The following is a 16265-nucleotide window of genomic DNA, read 5'->3' as shown; positions in this document are numbered from 1 at the left end:
GAGGAATTTATCATGAGAAATCCCTTTTCCCTGATCCGCTGGTGTTTCTGTCTGCTGCCGCATTAGCCATCCATCCTTGTGCCCAGTAATCATACTAAGAAAAACCATTTCACTTCCTCAAGTTTTTTATTACTTTAAACAATTTTTAAATGTCTAGTACTGTTTCTGTTCTTCTTTTCAGTTGTTTAACAAAGTTTGATAATTATAAAATTAGTATTCACTAATTACTAATTTCAGTAATTTGAAGTTAGCATTTGAAAAGTCAAAGACATATTAATAGAACTTTGGATAGTCTGAAGAAAAATGCTACAATAACTACACTATTCCAGTTATGCATAAGACTTATGAATAAGTGACAGACTGGAATGACAAAACCAAAGTACAACAAAACAATCTGGCAACATTTAAGTCTCCATCTTAGGAGGCTTGTTGATGCCTGGTAGGTAATTATATTTGATGGTAATGGCAGTTTACTGTAAATCTTTTTTCTGTATTCCTGTGGAAATCCTGTATTTACTGTGCTTGTTGACTTAATAGTCAACTTTCCATAATTCATTGTCTTTTTCTTTCCTGTTTTTGCCTTTTTGGATTTTTTGGTTATATATGCCTGTCAGGTTTTTGTAGTCAAGAAGACAGAGCAGGAAAAAATGGAAATTTATAGCAGGAAATGGAATACATTACTGAGGTTCTGGCCTGTAAGTGACCAAAGTGCATTAAATGTATGTGATGCATTGAAAGCCTGTAGGGATTTGGACTTGCATAAGATTAATTCCTATATGATTTGTCAGTGTAGATACAATAACTTTTGGACAAAGTAGGCTGCACCTGAATTTAAATGCATTTGTGTATATTCAGCTTTTTGAAGCAGTCTCTTCTGCCCTTCTGATTCTGGGATAAGCCCAGTGCACTCTTTTATATTTAGCTTGTCCACATTCTATCTAATTAAAATTAAAATACAAATTATATATATATATGTATATATTATTATAAAAATTAATATAAATTATAATTAAAAATAATATAGTTTCAAAAGCTGTGCATAAATGGTCACGCTTCTGTACTTTGATAGAGCATGCATGTACTGTTAGGTCAGTGTTTTCCATTTGCCTTTTTTCTGGCATGGGACATTTCTAGGATCATAGTTTGTGAAATGAGTAGCTTCTGACAAAGTGGGTTAGAAACATATTGAGTGGATTTATTTTGCTAAAAACTACTTGGTGTATGTTGTACTGACCGTGACACATGGAGTCAGTTTCTCCTTCCTGTTTTCACTATAAAGCCTAAGGATGGTGAAATCTGTTTTGAAGATGTCTTATCGTGGACCCTTTGAATTGTTCCTTCCCCCATCAGTTTCATAAACAGGGCATACAAGAGCCTCCCTTTTGTTAATTGGAACAACAGTGATTCAGCTTTCCAGTCTTTCAGGTTTTTTTCCTTTCTCATTCTCACACCACTGTATTAGCTACTGCTAATGCCATTATGGTATTCCTGCTTAATAAAAACAACCAAAAGGTGCCTTTATTCCTAAAACTTAGTCATCCCACTGCCTTTGATTTTGGCAACACAGTATGTGAAGTTCAGTTTTTTTAGCAAGCACATAGCCCTTGTACGCACAGATAAATTACAAGCATAATCACATTATGTGGTTTCTGTGTAGGGTCAAGTTAGGTCCTCCTTGTGGTCGAATCCAGAGGACTGAAAAGTGCTGAAGGCATTGTTGACAGCAAAATGCCCCAAGGCACAGTGAAAAGAGCCAGTTGCTTTGGAAGAGGATTCACAACTACTGGCATCTTAAAGCCAGCTTTGTCCGTCTTGGTATGTACTGAGACATCTTGGTGACTGTTTTTCAGCTGGCTAATTGGAAGCTTACTATTTTTTTAACCTAAAAAAGAGTTTGATACATGTTATCAATGTGATGAGGCTCTGCTTTAATTCCCTTCTTTATCACAGGATGCTGAAACCTAATGTTTCCGAGAGAGTGAGCTGACCTAGGCTGGCTGCAAGCTGTGCCTGCACATGTATTTGGCCTTGGTAGAAAGTATGTTTTTACAGCAACAAAGAATGAAAAAATAAGAGTCAGAGAAAAATGAACCAGTAGGATGCTGTAAGTCTGTAGTAAGAGTGTTTCTGTGGTTTTGGTCCTTACTCCCTGCATTTAAGTCCCATGTTACACATGTTAGACAAATGTTATTTGTTCCAGCAGAGATCTCACTAACAAAACCAAAGATGTTATACTCTCACAAAGCTGTAAGGAAATTACCTGTGGTTTGTTCAATATTTCTATTTTGTGCTGCTAAAGCTTTTATTTCTTCCATTTGTTTGAAAAGTATACATGAGTATATATGAAAATATGCATACATGTACGTCTTCAACACATGTAGTTGGAATCCTGAGGTGTATGCACTGACCTTTTGCTGTTAAAATATAAGAAGTCTAAAAAGTTTTTTGTTCATACCATACCATTTTTTTGACTAAAATTTTATCTATTATTATTTCAGTTGTTTTCTTTTCCATCCCTCAGTGTATCCTCTTCCATCCCGCTGTGGCAGACTGTGCTGTTGTGGGCCAGGAGGATCCTCTAAAAGGACATGTTCCATTTGCACTGTGTGTACTGAGACAAGGTGAGAACTCACTGATAACTGATGTCACTAACACTTGCAAAAGTCTCAGAAGAGATAAAGGATTTTACCTTCTTCACTAGGTGTAAAGACACAAGAGAGTAAGATTTTGAAAGAGATTGTTGAGCGGGTTCGGACCAACATTGGTCCAGTAGCAGCTTTCCAGAAGGGGATGTTTGTGACACAGCTACCAAAAACACGCTCTGGCAAGATTCCACGTTCTGCTCTTTCTGCACTCATCAGTGGAAAGCCGTACAAGGTAAGTTAGAGATGTTTGCTTCAATAAATTAGGTACACATGCACATCCAAAGGTACAACATGGTGGTTTTGATTCTCTTGACTGTTCCGCAACTGGTTCATGACTTCAGGTAGTACTTTGTTTTATTTCTGTTGCAAATTATCCAAAAGAATTTCATGTTCCAAAGCTTTACAGATACCTTTTTCTTGATTGCTTTTGAAGTTTAAATTTAGAAGAATCTCTGAATGAAATTCTTACCTACTATCACATGCTACTGTGTTCTTCCTTTTCAGATAACACCAACCATTGAAGATGCTAGTGTGTTTAAACACATTGAAGAATTGCTAAAGAAAAATTAAATGGGATAATACTACTACATAATTACAAGAATTTCAGTTATTCAAGTATACAAAGAAGCTTTTTTTATTGTTAAGAATACCACATTTTAAAAACAAGTAGTGATTTGGGACTAAATGTTTTTACTGCAGAAACATTACTGTGTTCTTTACCATCTTGCCAAAGCCACTGAGATATAGTAAAGTCTCTGCATGCTGTCAATATATGCTGGTTATTAAGATGGCTAAGAATTGCAAATAGAATTCATACATTGCTGTAGTCTTAAAGGGAAGGAGTAATTGGATTATCTGTCTTACATGGTGTGATGTAACCTTACATTTCAATCTGTTATTTTATAATGTGACCAGTAATTTTTGTTTGGCTGAAGCAGCTTACAAAAGGTAAATATTGAACAGAGGAGAACAAAAAAGGAATTCAATTGTGAAAATTGTTGCAGGCATAAATTGTTCTTACTTGTAAATTATAAACTCTTGTGTTTTAGATTTTTCTAAAATTAAAAATTTTAAGATTAGTTCTCTTGATTCTATTTTCTTTTTTTTTTCCCCAAGTCTTTCTGCTATAAATTAGATTTCTATTTTTTTTTTTTTCTCAATAACTTTCTGAAGAGTCTTTTTTGTAAAATGATAAATAATTTCTGGCTTTCTGTGAAATCTGTGAAAATCTTAATTTGTCCACAGTAGTATTCAGGAAACCCGTTGTATATTAAATAAAGGCAGGCATTTACCGTTTGAATTTTCTGCTAATTTTTTTTTTGTGATTTGTGTCCTTTATGATAAGGACAGTCAGAACGTGCTTTTGCTGCCATAATTAAACATTTTAGGCTAAGATACATATAACCAAGAAATTAAGTAAATATGGATACTAAGCAGCCCATTTTGGACTTTATGGGCCATTTCAGATTCATTACAGGGTTCTCAACAAGCCAGGGGATGGAGGATACACTTTTTACATACATTACTTCTGAAACTGAAGGTATTTAATTGAACAGTAAGTGTAAAAGCCCTTTTAAAAATAGATGCCCAGAAAAGTATAAAAGCAGAGAAGTTGCTCAAACTCAGCAGTACTTACCAGAGAAAGAAACAGTAAGTAACAGACAAAATCAGATGACGTTGTTGTATATGAGAGGTCCTCAAAAGGGTCCAAAATTACTTTTATGTAGTGGTGGATAGAGGTAAGGATGACATCCCTGGAAAGTGATGGAATAAAGCACCAGATTGATGTAGGAGCTAAAAGGTGATAGGTTCCACTTAGCATGAACCTGGTGGAGCCTTGTGCCTGTGACACTTCTCTGGAGTTAGTGAGCTCTACCAGTTACGTAAGAACTCAATAAAATGTCCACGTGTTTTTTCACTAGGGACTGCAGAGAGCTGGGCCAGTCATGTTGAACCAGGTCATACAGTCATGCTAAAACAGCTCAGTTTGAGCCTGCGCTGTCCTTGTTTCTTGCCGAATCGTTGCATAAGGTGCCCCACTCCCTCTCAGCTATTCGAAAATCACAATCTGAACAGGGAATAAAACATGCAAAGACTGAGTAAATGCTAATGATGCTTTATGGTAGATTTGCTAAATATACAGGTTGGAGATTTGAAAGTGGGAATAATTTTGCTCTTCAGCGGTGTGCTTGTAATTTTCTTTAACTTCTTATAGAAGTGGTAGATTCAAGTACAAAGGCTTTAACAGGGGGCCTATGCCAAGTAATGGACTGACTTGCAGAGACTTTTTCCTTTTCACAATGCTACAATGCTACAATTTAGCAACAGCCCAGCAGTTACAGAGCAAGAGGGAATTCTTGGGAGTTGTCAGAGGTGTGTTTTTTGTCTTGAATCAGTGAGACACTACAGAAGTCTTATTATCACAGAGAAACTGTGGCACATTCACAGGAAATGTGGCTGTTACTGTTGCAGTTGAAGGTGAGACAATGTTGTGTATGTTTGCTGTCCTTACCTTGGCTGTAGCCATTGTGTAATTGCAAGAGTGGCGGGGGTCTTCTGTCAGAAGACCCAGACAAAGAAAGGCATCTTATTGCAGCAATACCGTGTGTGAAAATTATTGTTTCATGGCCATTCTTTTGATTTCCAGAGGAGCCTTTTGCTGAGGAACTGCAATTGCAGAATGCTTTGTCTTAGCCAAGCTCAAGAGAGGGAGGAGTAGTTGCCGTTGGCTGTGCTGCCTAACAATCTGGGTATACTATCAAGAAAAACAAGCCTATTTAAGAAGGAGTAGGACAGCAGTAATTTCCTTAACTTTGTTTTTAGAGAGAAGCAACAAGTGGGTAGATTTGAATGGTCAGTGAGTTACTGAACTTTGGCTGTAAGAGGCAGATGTAGTAGTTATTCTCAGTGTACTGAAAGGGTTGGGGTCAAGTAGGCAACATTTAGCATAACCACAGTTTCTAGCTGCAGAGAGTAGAGCTTCAGCTTATGTGAGGGAGACAGGATGAATTAGGAGACTTGGTATGTTATTGGTATGTTATCTAAATCAAAACTGAAGTCACAATAATACTGTTTTAAATTCTTCTGGTCTGTTTTCTTCCACTGTGAAATATATAATTTGTGGGTGCTGTACTCCTGGGGCAGGATAACTTCTGCACTGGTCATAATAACTGGCTCATTCTTTTCCCCAACACACTTAATTCCCCTTTGCCCTCTATGTTTTAGCATGGGCTGCAAAAGCAATTCTGTAAAGCAAGAGCTGGTGTTTATGAGGGAACACGTATTCACACAGTACTGCTGGCACTGACAGTAGCAGTGGCAGTGACAGTGTTTGCATTGCTTTACTTTGCGACATTCTGCACTAAAATAATCCAAAAGGAGGCTGAGGAAATAGAATAATGTTGGTCAAGTCCAAGAGATGTGCATACAAGAGCCCTGATTTTCTTCAGCTGTGTGCTATGACCATGCCAGCATTTTGTGCCCATCAGCAAGATCTGTGCTCCCTCTCGTGGCAGATTCTCATCAGTAACTCCATCGTAACTCATCGCTGTGCGTGCCAAAATGTGCTTATGCTTAGCTGTGAGAAGCATCTGGTTTCCAAACAATGCTACTACATAACAAACTTAATAGACTTAGGAACACAAATAGCACTGAATTCTTTTTTTTATTGACATTGGGGGAGAAAAATCTTTCACCATCTGATTGACCGAAGTTTGCCAAATAAAAATAGACAAAACAAATGTTTATGTACGTGCAAACATTGCAGATCAAACTGCTAAAAGAAATAACTAAAAGACAGGTCTTGAGCTAAGATCAAGCAGCAGAAAAATAGCAAATAGGTAATGACTATTAAGTAGGTCTTACTTTGAAACTTCCCATTTAAACAAAGAATAAACAACAATAACACCACCAAATAAAGCCACAGCAGGTAATAGTTGCTCTTCTAAACTTTTATACACTATATATTAATCACTCTGTCTTTCAGTTATTTCCTCTGATAAAACTGACTTCTGTGAAGTCTCAGCAAGGCCATCTTGGCTAAAAGTGTAACGTTAGACAGGAGCCTGTCTAATGCCCTGTTAGAATGAAGAAATGGTGGGGGTTGGCTTCTCTTTTCTTGCTTTTTCTTTGCTGAATAAATCTGGAAATAAGAATCTGATTCTATGCAAATATTAGATTTACTTTTCCAATGCTGGCTGGTGTTTGAAGATCCTGGAACGAAAAGGTGGCTCTTGGTACAGCAAGATTCCTCTTGGTCCACAGGTAACATAGAAGAAAGTTTTTGGTTTTTTTGTACAAATCATGTTTTATTAAATTGATTTTTATTTTTTTATAAACAGTTCTTCTGGGTTTGTTTGTTTTTAAGAGATGAGCCATCATGGTACGTCTCTGTAGGTATCTAACATTTCCATTTTGTCTTTAGAGGTCCTTTTTGGCTTCAGTTCCAGGTTATGTCATTCTATTATACATCATCAGAGGCAGGTGTTCAGCTTTAAATATTGACAGATTTTTCTCAGTAGGAACATGTTGAAGCTTCTAACTCTGCTAAACATATTCATTTGACTGTTACAATCCAAAAACTGTAAAAATGGTGGAATGGAAAGATACAAACAGTATTATTGACACTGTATTGTCAAATGTTTGCACTGAGACCCCATGTACCATAGATTTTATTTTTAAAAAATCATATTTATATCCATTTACATAAGACTTACACATTTTAAAAGAAATACATACACAGTAAATACGTAAATGTCTAGTATTTTACAATAAAACAGATGTAACAATGTAAAGATGAGTGGCTTCATTTGATAAAAGCTTTGGATGTGCACTACTGTCAAATTTTTGATGACAGAGATGCTGAAAAAAGGGGGAAATTGTTTTGTTTTCTTTTTCTTTTTTTTAGTAATTTAGTTATTCTTCATTCTTGTTTTAAACTAACCAATACATGAAAGGAACATCATATCTGTTTGTATGATAAACCTTATGTGTTCTCTTCCCTATTAACCTGTTCTTGCTGAGAGTTTTAATGCTCTTTTCCTAAGTAGCGGTAGTGCACTTCAGGTAAAGTAGAAGAAAGAGATGACATCTAAGAGAAAAAAATAAACATTAATTAGCAAGATTCTATGATTCTAATTCAGTCTAAAGTGCAATGACAAGAGAAAGTATGGCACTAAGTAAGTAGTTTAGTAACTATGTTACTAAAAGATGGGTTTGGAGTATTCATGGCAGCCATGCATTTGTTCAGTTTTAGATCTGCAACATAAACTTACTAATAATTAATTTTAATCTTTTACTAATTGTCCTCAGTCAACACATACTACTGCTTATGTTCATTTTATAGTTGTTTTCCTGCTATTTTGGTTCAGCACTGGAATTAGTTTCTTGCATCTGGAGATCTTTGCCTGTTTGGCACAAGACTAAACACACATTTTTCCATGTACAGACCTTGCTGATGTACTTTGTAGTTCTTCTTCCTAGTTCACTGTAGCTTGACAGCATGTACCTTTTTCACCCTGATAGTTTCTTTGCTATGGACCAGCTGCTTCCCAATTATCATTCTCATCTTTTTGGAATGCTGCTTCTCCATTTGTCTTTACAAATTCTCTTTGGAACCCTTGGTAAAGTACATAACTGATTTTGCCAAATCTCCTTTAGTATTTCATTAGAATAAAAGTTAAATATGTTCTATTGCTCCAGCCTGCAGCAAGAAATCTGTCCTGAATGACCCTTCTTGACTTAGCAATGACAAATGTTTTAGAAGTTAAAGGTGTTGGGAAAGCTTGGATATTATGAATGCCAAATCCACTGGCTGTGTAAAGGCATTGCAGCTGTTCAGCTGGGCCACCACATCTAGCCACCACGGCAGAAAGCTTGATGTGTCCTGTGTCTCTAGTAAATTTCTTAACAACATTAAATGGCCAGCACCAACAGCCTTAATTGTTCTTAAATTTCTGATACTGAGTGCACTAAAACAGGCCTGTGCAGAGTGTGCTCATATAACTGTTCTGAGAATGTCTTCTCATGATTTCTGGCAGCTCATTGTGGTTTCAAAAAATGTTCAAAAAAACCCCACCTGAAATGCAATTTGAAAGCATATGAATGGGACACAGCTGCTCTGAAGAAACACTATAAATACACAGGAAGGTTGTACCAAACTGATGTTGTTGACATAAACTGTTTTGAAATACAAGCCTTTGACAATCTGTGTAAAAGAATGTCTCACTCATAAGAGTAGCAGAATGCAAGAATCTGCAGCCCGCTGTGATCACTGGCCATCTGCATTTGTTCCACATGTAATCTCTTTTCCACTTTCTTTTAGGCCTGCTCTGTAGGCATGTTTTCCTTTACCATATGAAAAACTCCTTTATCTCGCTATTGTGTGGCAGCTTGTCCAGCTATCCCTCCCCTCTGCTGCTTAGTTCCTGGTTCTGTGCATGCAGATGCTATACCAGAGTATCACAGCTGCTGATGAGTCTAGGCAAGATGTTACAAAAGCCTGGGTCTCAGTCTAAGCTGGATCTGGAAAATTTCAGGAGGCATGTTGTAATGAATAATTTTCCCTCTTGTCCAAGTATCAATCAGCTCCTTTCATGGAAAAACTGTTAGGAAGTGTGCTGACAAAATCCTGAAAACTCCTCTGTTGCCCTTCAATCTGATATTCCCCTCTATAGGCAGTTTCTGTTTATGAATTCATTCTTCAGTTGCATGCAATCTGTTTTAAATTTTCAAGTTTCACATAGTATTGAAGGAAATATTTTCCCTGCATGTTATTTGTTTGGCTGGTTGGTTGGTTTTTGTTTTGGGGTTTGTTTGTTGTTTTTGCGGAGGGGGAGGGCTGGGGTGTTGTTTTGATTTTCTGTATAATGTACTGGAATCCAAAATTACTTTAACTTGCTTTTTGGTTTCTAACCTGCATGACATTTTGAAATTGCCCTTACAGAAAGTGCATGTACTAAAGATCTAGCTCACATCATCTTGTTCCTTCTCTAAAAGGTAAATGAGAAGAGAAATAGTAGTACATTACTGTCAGTTAACCCCATATTTACATATTTACATATTTAGCCTTTACAATGTAGATGCAAATTTGATATCCTTATAGATATCTCAAGCATTTAACATTAGGATGTAATTGGCAGAACAGTGGACAAGCAGCAATTATTTATGTACTTGAAACACTACTAATACTCCAATAGAAATTGAAGTTAACTTGTATAGCTTGTATAACCTTATATGCACATCTTTTTGCTCAAAGTACATGCCTTCCATATATATATATATTTCTAGTGTCAGGAAAGTCTGCTACTTTACTTTTGTTTGTGCTTTGCTACTTTTTTAGATACTTTAATATAGTGGGAATAAATAGTTTGGATAATTTAAAATTAATTTTTGTTAGCATATTGGTTTTCCATTTCTGCCTTTCTGCTCTCTCTTCAAGCCTCACCTCAAGTGCCTGGCCCATTACTGTTGGCCTAAGACATAGCTTGGTCATGCTTTATTGCTTACAACTCCCATTCTGAAGCACATAGAAAAGCTTTGTATCTCTGCCTTCAGTTTCTGTCACCACGAACCCTGTGAGAGTCCTGTCACTGACTTACTGATACAATACTGTGCTTAAATCTATACATGCATACTCATAAAAAAAATTCAACAGTTCATGCACTTCATCATCATATTTGTAGAATCAGCTGCTAAGCTTTGCTTTTTCAGAAAAAACAAACCAAAGCAAAACCAACAAATAACCACACCTCCCCAGGCTTATTTTTTCAGAGGTGGCTCAAAGAGTTCCCTTTTTTACTGAGGGTAAGGTTTTATACTTTTGCAGTCTTTTGAAGGTCTGAAGATCTATGAATTAAGGCTCATGTCATCAGGAGGATCCTGAACAATCTACTTTTCCCACTGTTAACATGTGCTATTCCTAAGCGTTTTTTCAACCAACACAGAGTTAGTAAAATCTTGATGGCCCCAAATCTATCCCAGTCTTGGGAATCAAAACAAAAAAACAACTTGCTTGTCTTGCCTGCAATATGCAGCAGCTATTGAAGCATGTTTGATGCCTGATGAGGTTTTGGTGATACTCCAATTTTTTTTTCCAGCTGCCTTGCAATTCCTCAGGTAACTAAATGAAAACTGTTTTACTGAGAAAATACTAGGATAAAATGGTGCCATATTGATGTAAGTACTCATCATGTGTGTATTTTTTCCAAAAGCTGGGATAAAATAGAAAACTGTATTTCCACAGAACTCTGGAACAGTGACTCTGTGATATTCATAGTCACACTCAAAAGATATATGGTGAAAAATTTAACATGAATTCCAATACTAAATCTGATCCAAAGTTGCATCCAGCTCAGATTATCCTTTCTTTGTCAATTCTGAATGATTTGAGAAGTGCAGGAACCTCTGTAATAGATAAATTTTCAAGATTTTCTGTATGGGTAAGTCTTGTTCTAACTTTATGCAGCTATCTGATGTTCCAAATTGAGACATAGCTTTAATTAGATTTAAAAAAAAAAAAAGTAAATCTCGTCTTCTTTGCTAGCATTGCTCCCCATTCCAGCTCCTAGCAGATCTCTTTCAAGTTCTCATGAAGTAGGTTCATTCCCTGTGCCTTCTCCCCAAAACACGGTTGGTAGCATCCTTCGGACTGAGCTTAAGACTGTTGTCATGACCCAGTGACCAGCCTAGCAAATCCTTAGTTACGTGCTCTGCTCCCTGCTGGTTTGTGCTTGGATAATGTGGGGTAGTGTACAGTTACAAAGAGCTTTCATGATGGCCTCTACAGAATACTCACAACAATTCAGTGCTGGCTTCTTTGCTAGGCCTTGTCAGCATGAGTATGTGCGAACTGTTGAGCTGTCTAACCTCTGCAGTCGTGATGAAGCAACTGCAAATTAGGAAGGAAAAAAAAAGGAAACAAACCAGAACCTTTTTAGAATCGTCAATAAAATATATCAGTCTGTTTACCACTGGAATGGTGGCTGTTATATTGTTCTGTGGCTTTTTCTAATGTGATCTGGGCATGGCTTAGTTCAAAACTCGGCACTTCATCACGGCTGATGTACTGTTGGAGTCTGTCTAAAGTGAATACAGTTTAAAACTAAATTTTATCTTTATTTTGTTGTAAGTCCTAATGCTCTTACTTATCATGCTCTTTAAATACTATTGTGTTCTTACTGCTGGGAGATAGGAAGCCAAATCCTGGATGAAGATACAGGTCTTCAAAATTACTTCCCTTTAAAGCTACTGAGTTCAGTATACCCGGCTCAAGAATTAACTGTCTGGAAGACCTCAAGTAAATCACTAAATCTGCCTTGTGCCTTAGTTCCACATCTGTAAAATGAGAATATCATCTCATACATCATATCATGACTGGAAGATGATATCCATTAATGTTTATAATGTTTTAAAGTTTATAAGGTTATACATATATATATATATATATATATATACACACTGCAGTAATGTGGGCTATGGAAATGCCATGGAAGGTAGGAGTCAATGGAATTCAGTGATGCAATCAGTAAATTATTCCATCTGTAACTGCAGCTATAAAGTACTGTTTTTAAGGGTGAGAAACTTTACTGGAATTTAGATGGCTTTAAGGGAATTTAGGTGGCAATACTGTCATACCAAGTTCATTATCAAGTTACAGGATGTAATCTTTACAAGTCAGTGTACTAAATTGTTTGTAGACCTAAATCCTGTCTGATGATGAAATAAATGGCAGTATTTTAAATGGAGCAGTCTGTGTAGTAATATTTCTCAGAACTTCAGGCAGGTATACTAGGCTTTATCTTCCATATACCTGAAAGAATAGCCGTGATGGGATTTCTTTCCTCTGTCTGCTCTCTTACAATGGTTTTTAAATTTTACTTACTTTTTAATTATGATCTGCTTGTTAATTTTCCTCTCATTTCTGAGTTAGTGTATCTTTTAGGAATCAAAAGATTTCCAGAGAAAATTAATACTGGTATATAGTAACTCAATTAGTGCCTAAATTTCAGTATTTGCTAACTACTCATCTTCTGGTGACTGTTAGAAACTAAAATTATTTGATGGTCAACGCTAAGCTATTTAATTTAAAGACAGGAAAATAAAGGTGATAGCCCTTTCTAATTGCATTCTCTAAAACACACTCCACCTGCTGGAGAGGTTAAAAGGATGAAAAATTTGCTCAGATATTATATTCAGTCTAATTGAAAGTTAGTAAATTAATTCTTCTCTTTCTGATTGTTTCTTTTACAGATGTAGAATAGTGATATGGCCTTTTTTTGTATATTGAACACTGTCAACTGAAGCAAACCTGAAAAAATCAATAATATGCCAAGTCAGTGCTTTTCCATTCCCTAATTCAACTCTCCCAGACTAGGTTCATCCTAGTTAAATGAACACAGTTGTGGTGCGAGACAGACGTGCATTAAATCAACTTGGCGTGCCAGGACGAGCCTCGTGCTTTCCAAGAGAAGTGCAGAAACGAGCTCGTACCGTCACTGGGCATTTTCCGCGACTGCCCTGATGTGGTGGTGAGCCGGAACCCGGCTGGTAGCGTTTCGGAGGCGCCTGGCATCATGCTGATCCCGTGAACCTCGCGTGGAGGGAACTGCCGTCGCCAGGAGGGGCCGCGCCTGAAGTTCTTGTCATCGCTCTGTCAACACAGAGTTGTGTTTGATAAAGCAAAAGGAAACTTTCTGATTAACTATCCTGCTGTGTGCTATTTCTATCACTGCCCAGTGTATTCCATAGCAACTACCCTGCTCTGTTGCACTGTAGCCAGTCACAGTCAATGTTTGAGACATGCTTGTAAAAGTAAAAGCTTTAGAAATATTAAATGCTGGGGTGGAAATCTCTTCTTAAATCTTTGGCTCGATATAGGCAAGGGGTTTAGTATCAGCTAAAGTAGAACTTTCTTACATAGTGACAGGAAGTGGTTTGTTATTGCATTAGGAGGCTTACATAAAGTACTAAAAAAGGATTAAACACTCATGTGCATGCACAGAATTCATAGGCATCTGACATTTTCAGCAAGTACTTAAAAATTTTATTTCTCCTCATGTGCAGAAGTCCAAGACTTAAACATTTTTGCACTGGACTCTTATGTTAAGATAAATAATTTCCGTAGTTGGATTTGAGATTCCTCTTCCCAGAAAACTGCCCCAAATCACACTCTATTAGTATTGATTAACTTTTAAGAACTTTGAAGAAAAAAAGCAATAAAGATCAAACTGCAAATCTACTTTTCTTCTTTATTTTTAATAAAGATGTGTTATAAAGAATAGACTGCACAGGCATCCCACCCACACACATTCTCCACCACCTGCTCTGGCCAGCAAAACTTCCACTCCATTCTGCATGTTTCCTCTCTGGAAAATGTTCATCTTAAGGTAAGAGTGCAGTGTCAGATTTAGCATCTGAGATGACACAAACATGTAGCCAAACTGAGGTTTCTTTAAAAACCTTGATGGGTATTCCTAAGTTTGTTTTTTAAGCTGTAACTGACTCTTTTTAACAATGTGAAAATTACATCTCTTCATGCATTCAATTTAATGTTTTACTGTGATATTTTATAAATACTGAAAATAAAATTAATTACTTCCTCAAGTCGTCTTTCAGTTCCTAGTGCTAAAAGGTTGTTGTATTCTCTCTCAAGGATCTGCCGTGCCTAGAGATACCAAAGTAAACAATTAAAATGGTTGAAGACAAATAAAAGGTAATAATGGGTACAGATTAACCAGAAGTAGAGTAAGCAAACTTGCCTGTGTGTTTTGTGTTGGAATCTGTAATAATAAAGCTAAACTGCTGTAGTCAAAGTTTTCATCCAGTGCTATAAGTGAGCCATGTACACCACTTTCTAGAATATTATTTGCATATTCTCGGAGGCCAATGGCTTGTATCCAGCGTATGACTCGATCATTGCTCCATACCAGCACATCTGTAAGGACATAATACCAGGTCAGTCTCCTGATACCTGATAACTTCCAAATTGTACAGGCTGTGTGTGTAGCTGTGCATGCACTGGGGATGTCTTACTGCTTTATTTCATACATACATTCACTACTCATATAGCTTTACTACCTCCTATTCCAAAACTCTATGTGATTAACTATCTTCAAGTAATAATGTTTCCAAAGGAGAAATGTGCTTCCAGAGGAGATCTCCATAATGCAATTCCTTCCACTTCCTATATATACCTTTTCAACTTGTAGGCAAGATTTTACAGTGCAAAGGCACAGGAGAAATATCCATTCCTCAAGGTTTCACTTAGGAGTTTTGTATTAAACATTTTGGGAGTTGTGTCAGCACCTATCATATACTAACATGCCATAAAGTAAAAGATTAGTTCACAATTTTAGAGACAAACTATTTTTAGTAAAGAAAGCTGGTAGAGTTAAGATCCATACGAATTATAAAGCTGAGGCAATAAAATGAGCTAGGAAACCATTTTTGAGGATTTGACTGTTCTGAAAAAGTATTCTGCCCTGCCTGTAAATTAAAAAAAAATTCCTTATGCTGATCTTTGTAGTTGTAAGTGGGAGACATAGTACTGAGTTTTCTTTACTAAGTGATGAGGCTTCTTCCTGAACCTTTACAAGTCCAGCTGCTGTGGCTGTTCTGGGAGGAGGATTTCTCCATTGCCTGGCTGAGAGCATCTTGCTTTTTGGGGTCAGGATCAGCTGAAACACGGTGGCAGGCAGAGACCAAATCCCACCTGTGACCATGAATAACTGACCCATTCATGACAAGGTGAAGGAGGCTATGAATTCTTACCCTTCTCCTCTCAGGAGCCAGCACTGAAGCCACAGCAGAATTTGAGACCAATACCCAATTCCCCTATGTCAGTCTCCAGCTAGACCCACTTGGCTGACTGGCACTGATGCCTGTACATCCAAGGCAGTCTGCATTAGTGCATACCATCATCTGCCTTGAGCAAATGTGCACTGTCACTGTAGCCCTTCAACTCTCTTTTTTAGCTCTTCTAATCAGCATTGTGCTTGAGAAGTGCTAACTGCTGTAGTCACTAGAGCTGGGAAAGCTCAAAGGAATCAAAGAATTCATTTCTGATAGTTGAAAAAAACCCAGCCACCCTAATTGTTATATATAAAAAGAACCATGCAGTGAGCCTGCAACTGCTCTAGAGAGCTTTACACAGAAAAAAATCTTCAGAATCAGCTGTGAAATCTAATAAGGCCCATTTTGTAAGGAACTATTCTTATGTACCAATCATCTGCCTCAGTGGTCACCCCTCCAAGCAGCTTTTTTTTATGATACATCCTGATGTAAGAAATCCAAGGCAAGGGCTTTCAAAAGCTGGAGCATAGTGTTAGGGTCCTGAGTGCTCCTATTTTTTTGTGTTTCCCCCAGCACATCCCACTGAGCTGCACACTGTTTGGCCTCTGCTTCTGAGCCTGAAAGAGGTTCAGATAAGATCCATACCCAAAATTCAATTTAGCAAAATGTATGTGTCAAACCACCATTCAGAATTGCAGCCCAAATTTAGCAAAGTACTTAACTGTGCCTAATTTAAGGTGCTAGGATATGTCCTGAAGAAAGATGGACTTATGTTAGTTTTGCTTAAAGCACATGCTTAAATGCTTTGCTAAAATGGCATGACAATGGGTT

The 16265-nt window shown here is 37.1% G+C and overlaps 2 protein-coding genes across 3 annotated transcripts in view; one reads left to right on the top strand and one right to left on the bottom strand.

Annotated features, from left to right (window-relative positions):
- Positions 1-3937, top strand: part of LOC131592163 (acyl-CoA synthetase short-chain family member 3, mitochondrial-like) — a 65530-nt gene extending 61593 nt beyond the window's left edge. For both annotated transcript variants that reach the window (XM_058863480.1, XM_058863479.1), the window contains 3 exons: positions 2522-2621; positions 2702-2877; positions 3150-3937. In XM_058863480.1, the coding sequence (XP_058719463.1) occupies positions 2522-2621; positions 2702-2877; positions 3150-3215 (342 nt within the window). In that variant the 3' untranslated portion in view covers positions 3216-3937. The remainder of the gene's footprint in view (positions 1-2521; positions 2622-2701; positions 2878-3149) is intronic.
- A 5585-nt stretch (positions 3938-9522) lies between these two features.
- The window catches only part of LOC131592210 (liprin-alpha-2), a 282831-nt gene continuing 276088 nt past the window's right edge, over positions 9523-16265 (bottom strand). The window contains exons 27-30 of the mRNA XM_058863579.1: positions 14402-14577; positions 14239-14307; positions 13134-13293; positions 9523-11532 (exon numbers count right to left, since the gene is read on the bottom strand). Coding sequence (XP_058719562.1) covers positions 11474-11532; positions 13134-13293; positions 14239-14307; positions 14402-14577 — 464 coding nt within the window. The 3' untranslated portion in view covers positions 9523-11473. The remainder of the gene's footprint in view (positions 11533-13133; positions 13294-14238; positions 14308-14401; positions 14578-16265) is intronic.

The sequence above is a fragment of the Poecile atricapillus genome, chromosome W (assembly GCF_030490865.1).
Source record: "Poecile atricapillus isolate bPoeAtr1 chromosome W, bPoeAtr1.hap1, whole genome shotgun sequence".
Taxonomy (NCBI): domain Eukaryota; kingdom Metazoa; phylum Chordata; class Aves; order Passeriformes; family Paridae; genus Poecile; species Poecile atricapillus.
This window is presented reverse-complemented; position numbering and strand designations above follow the sequence as displayed.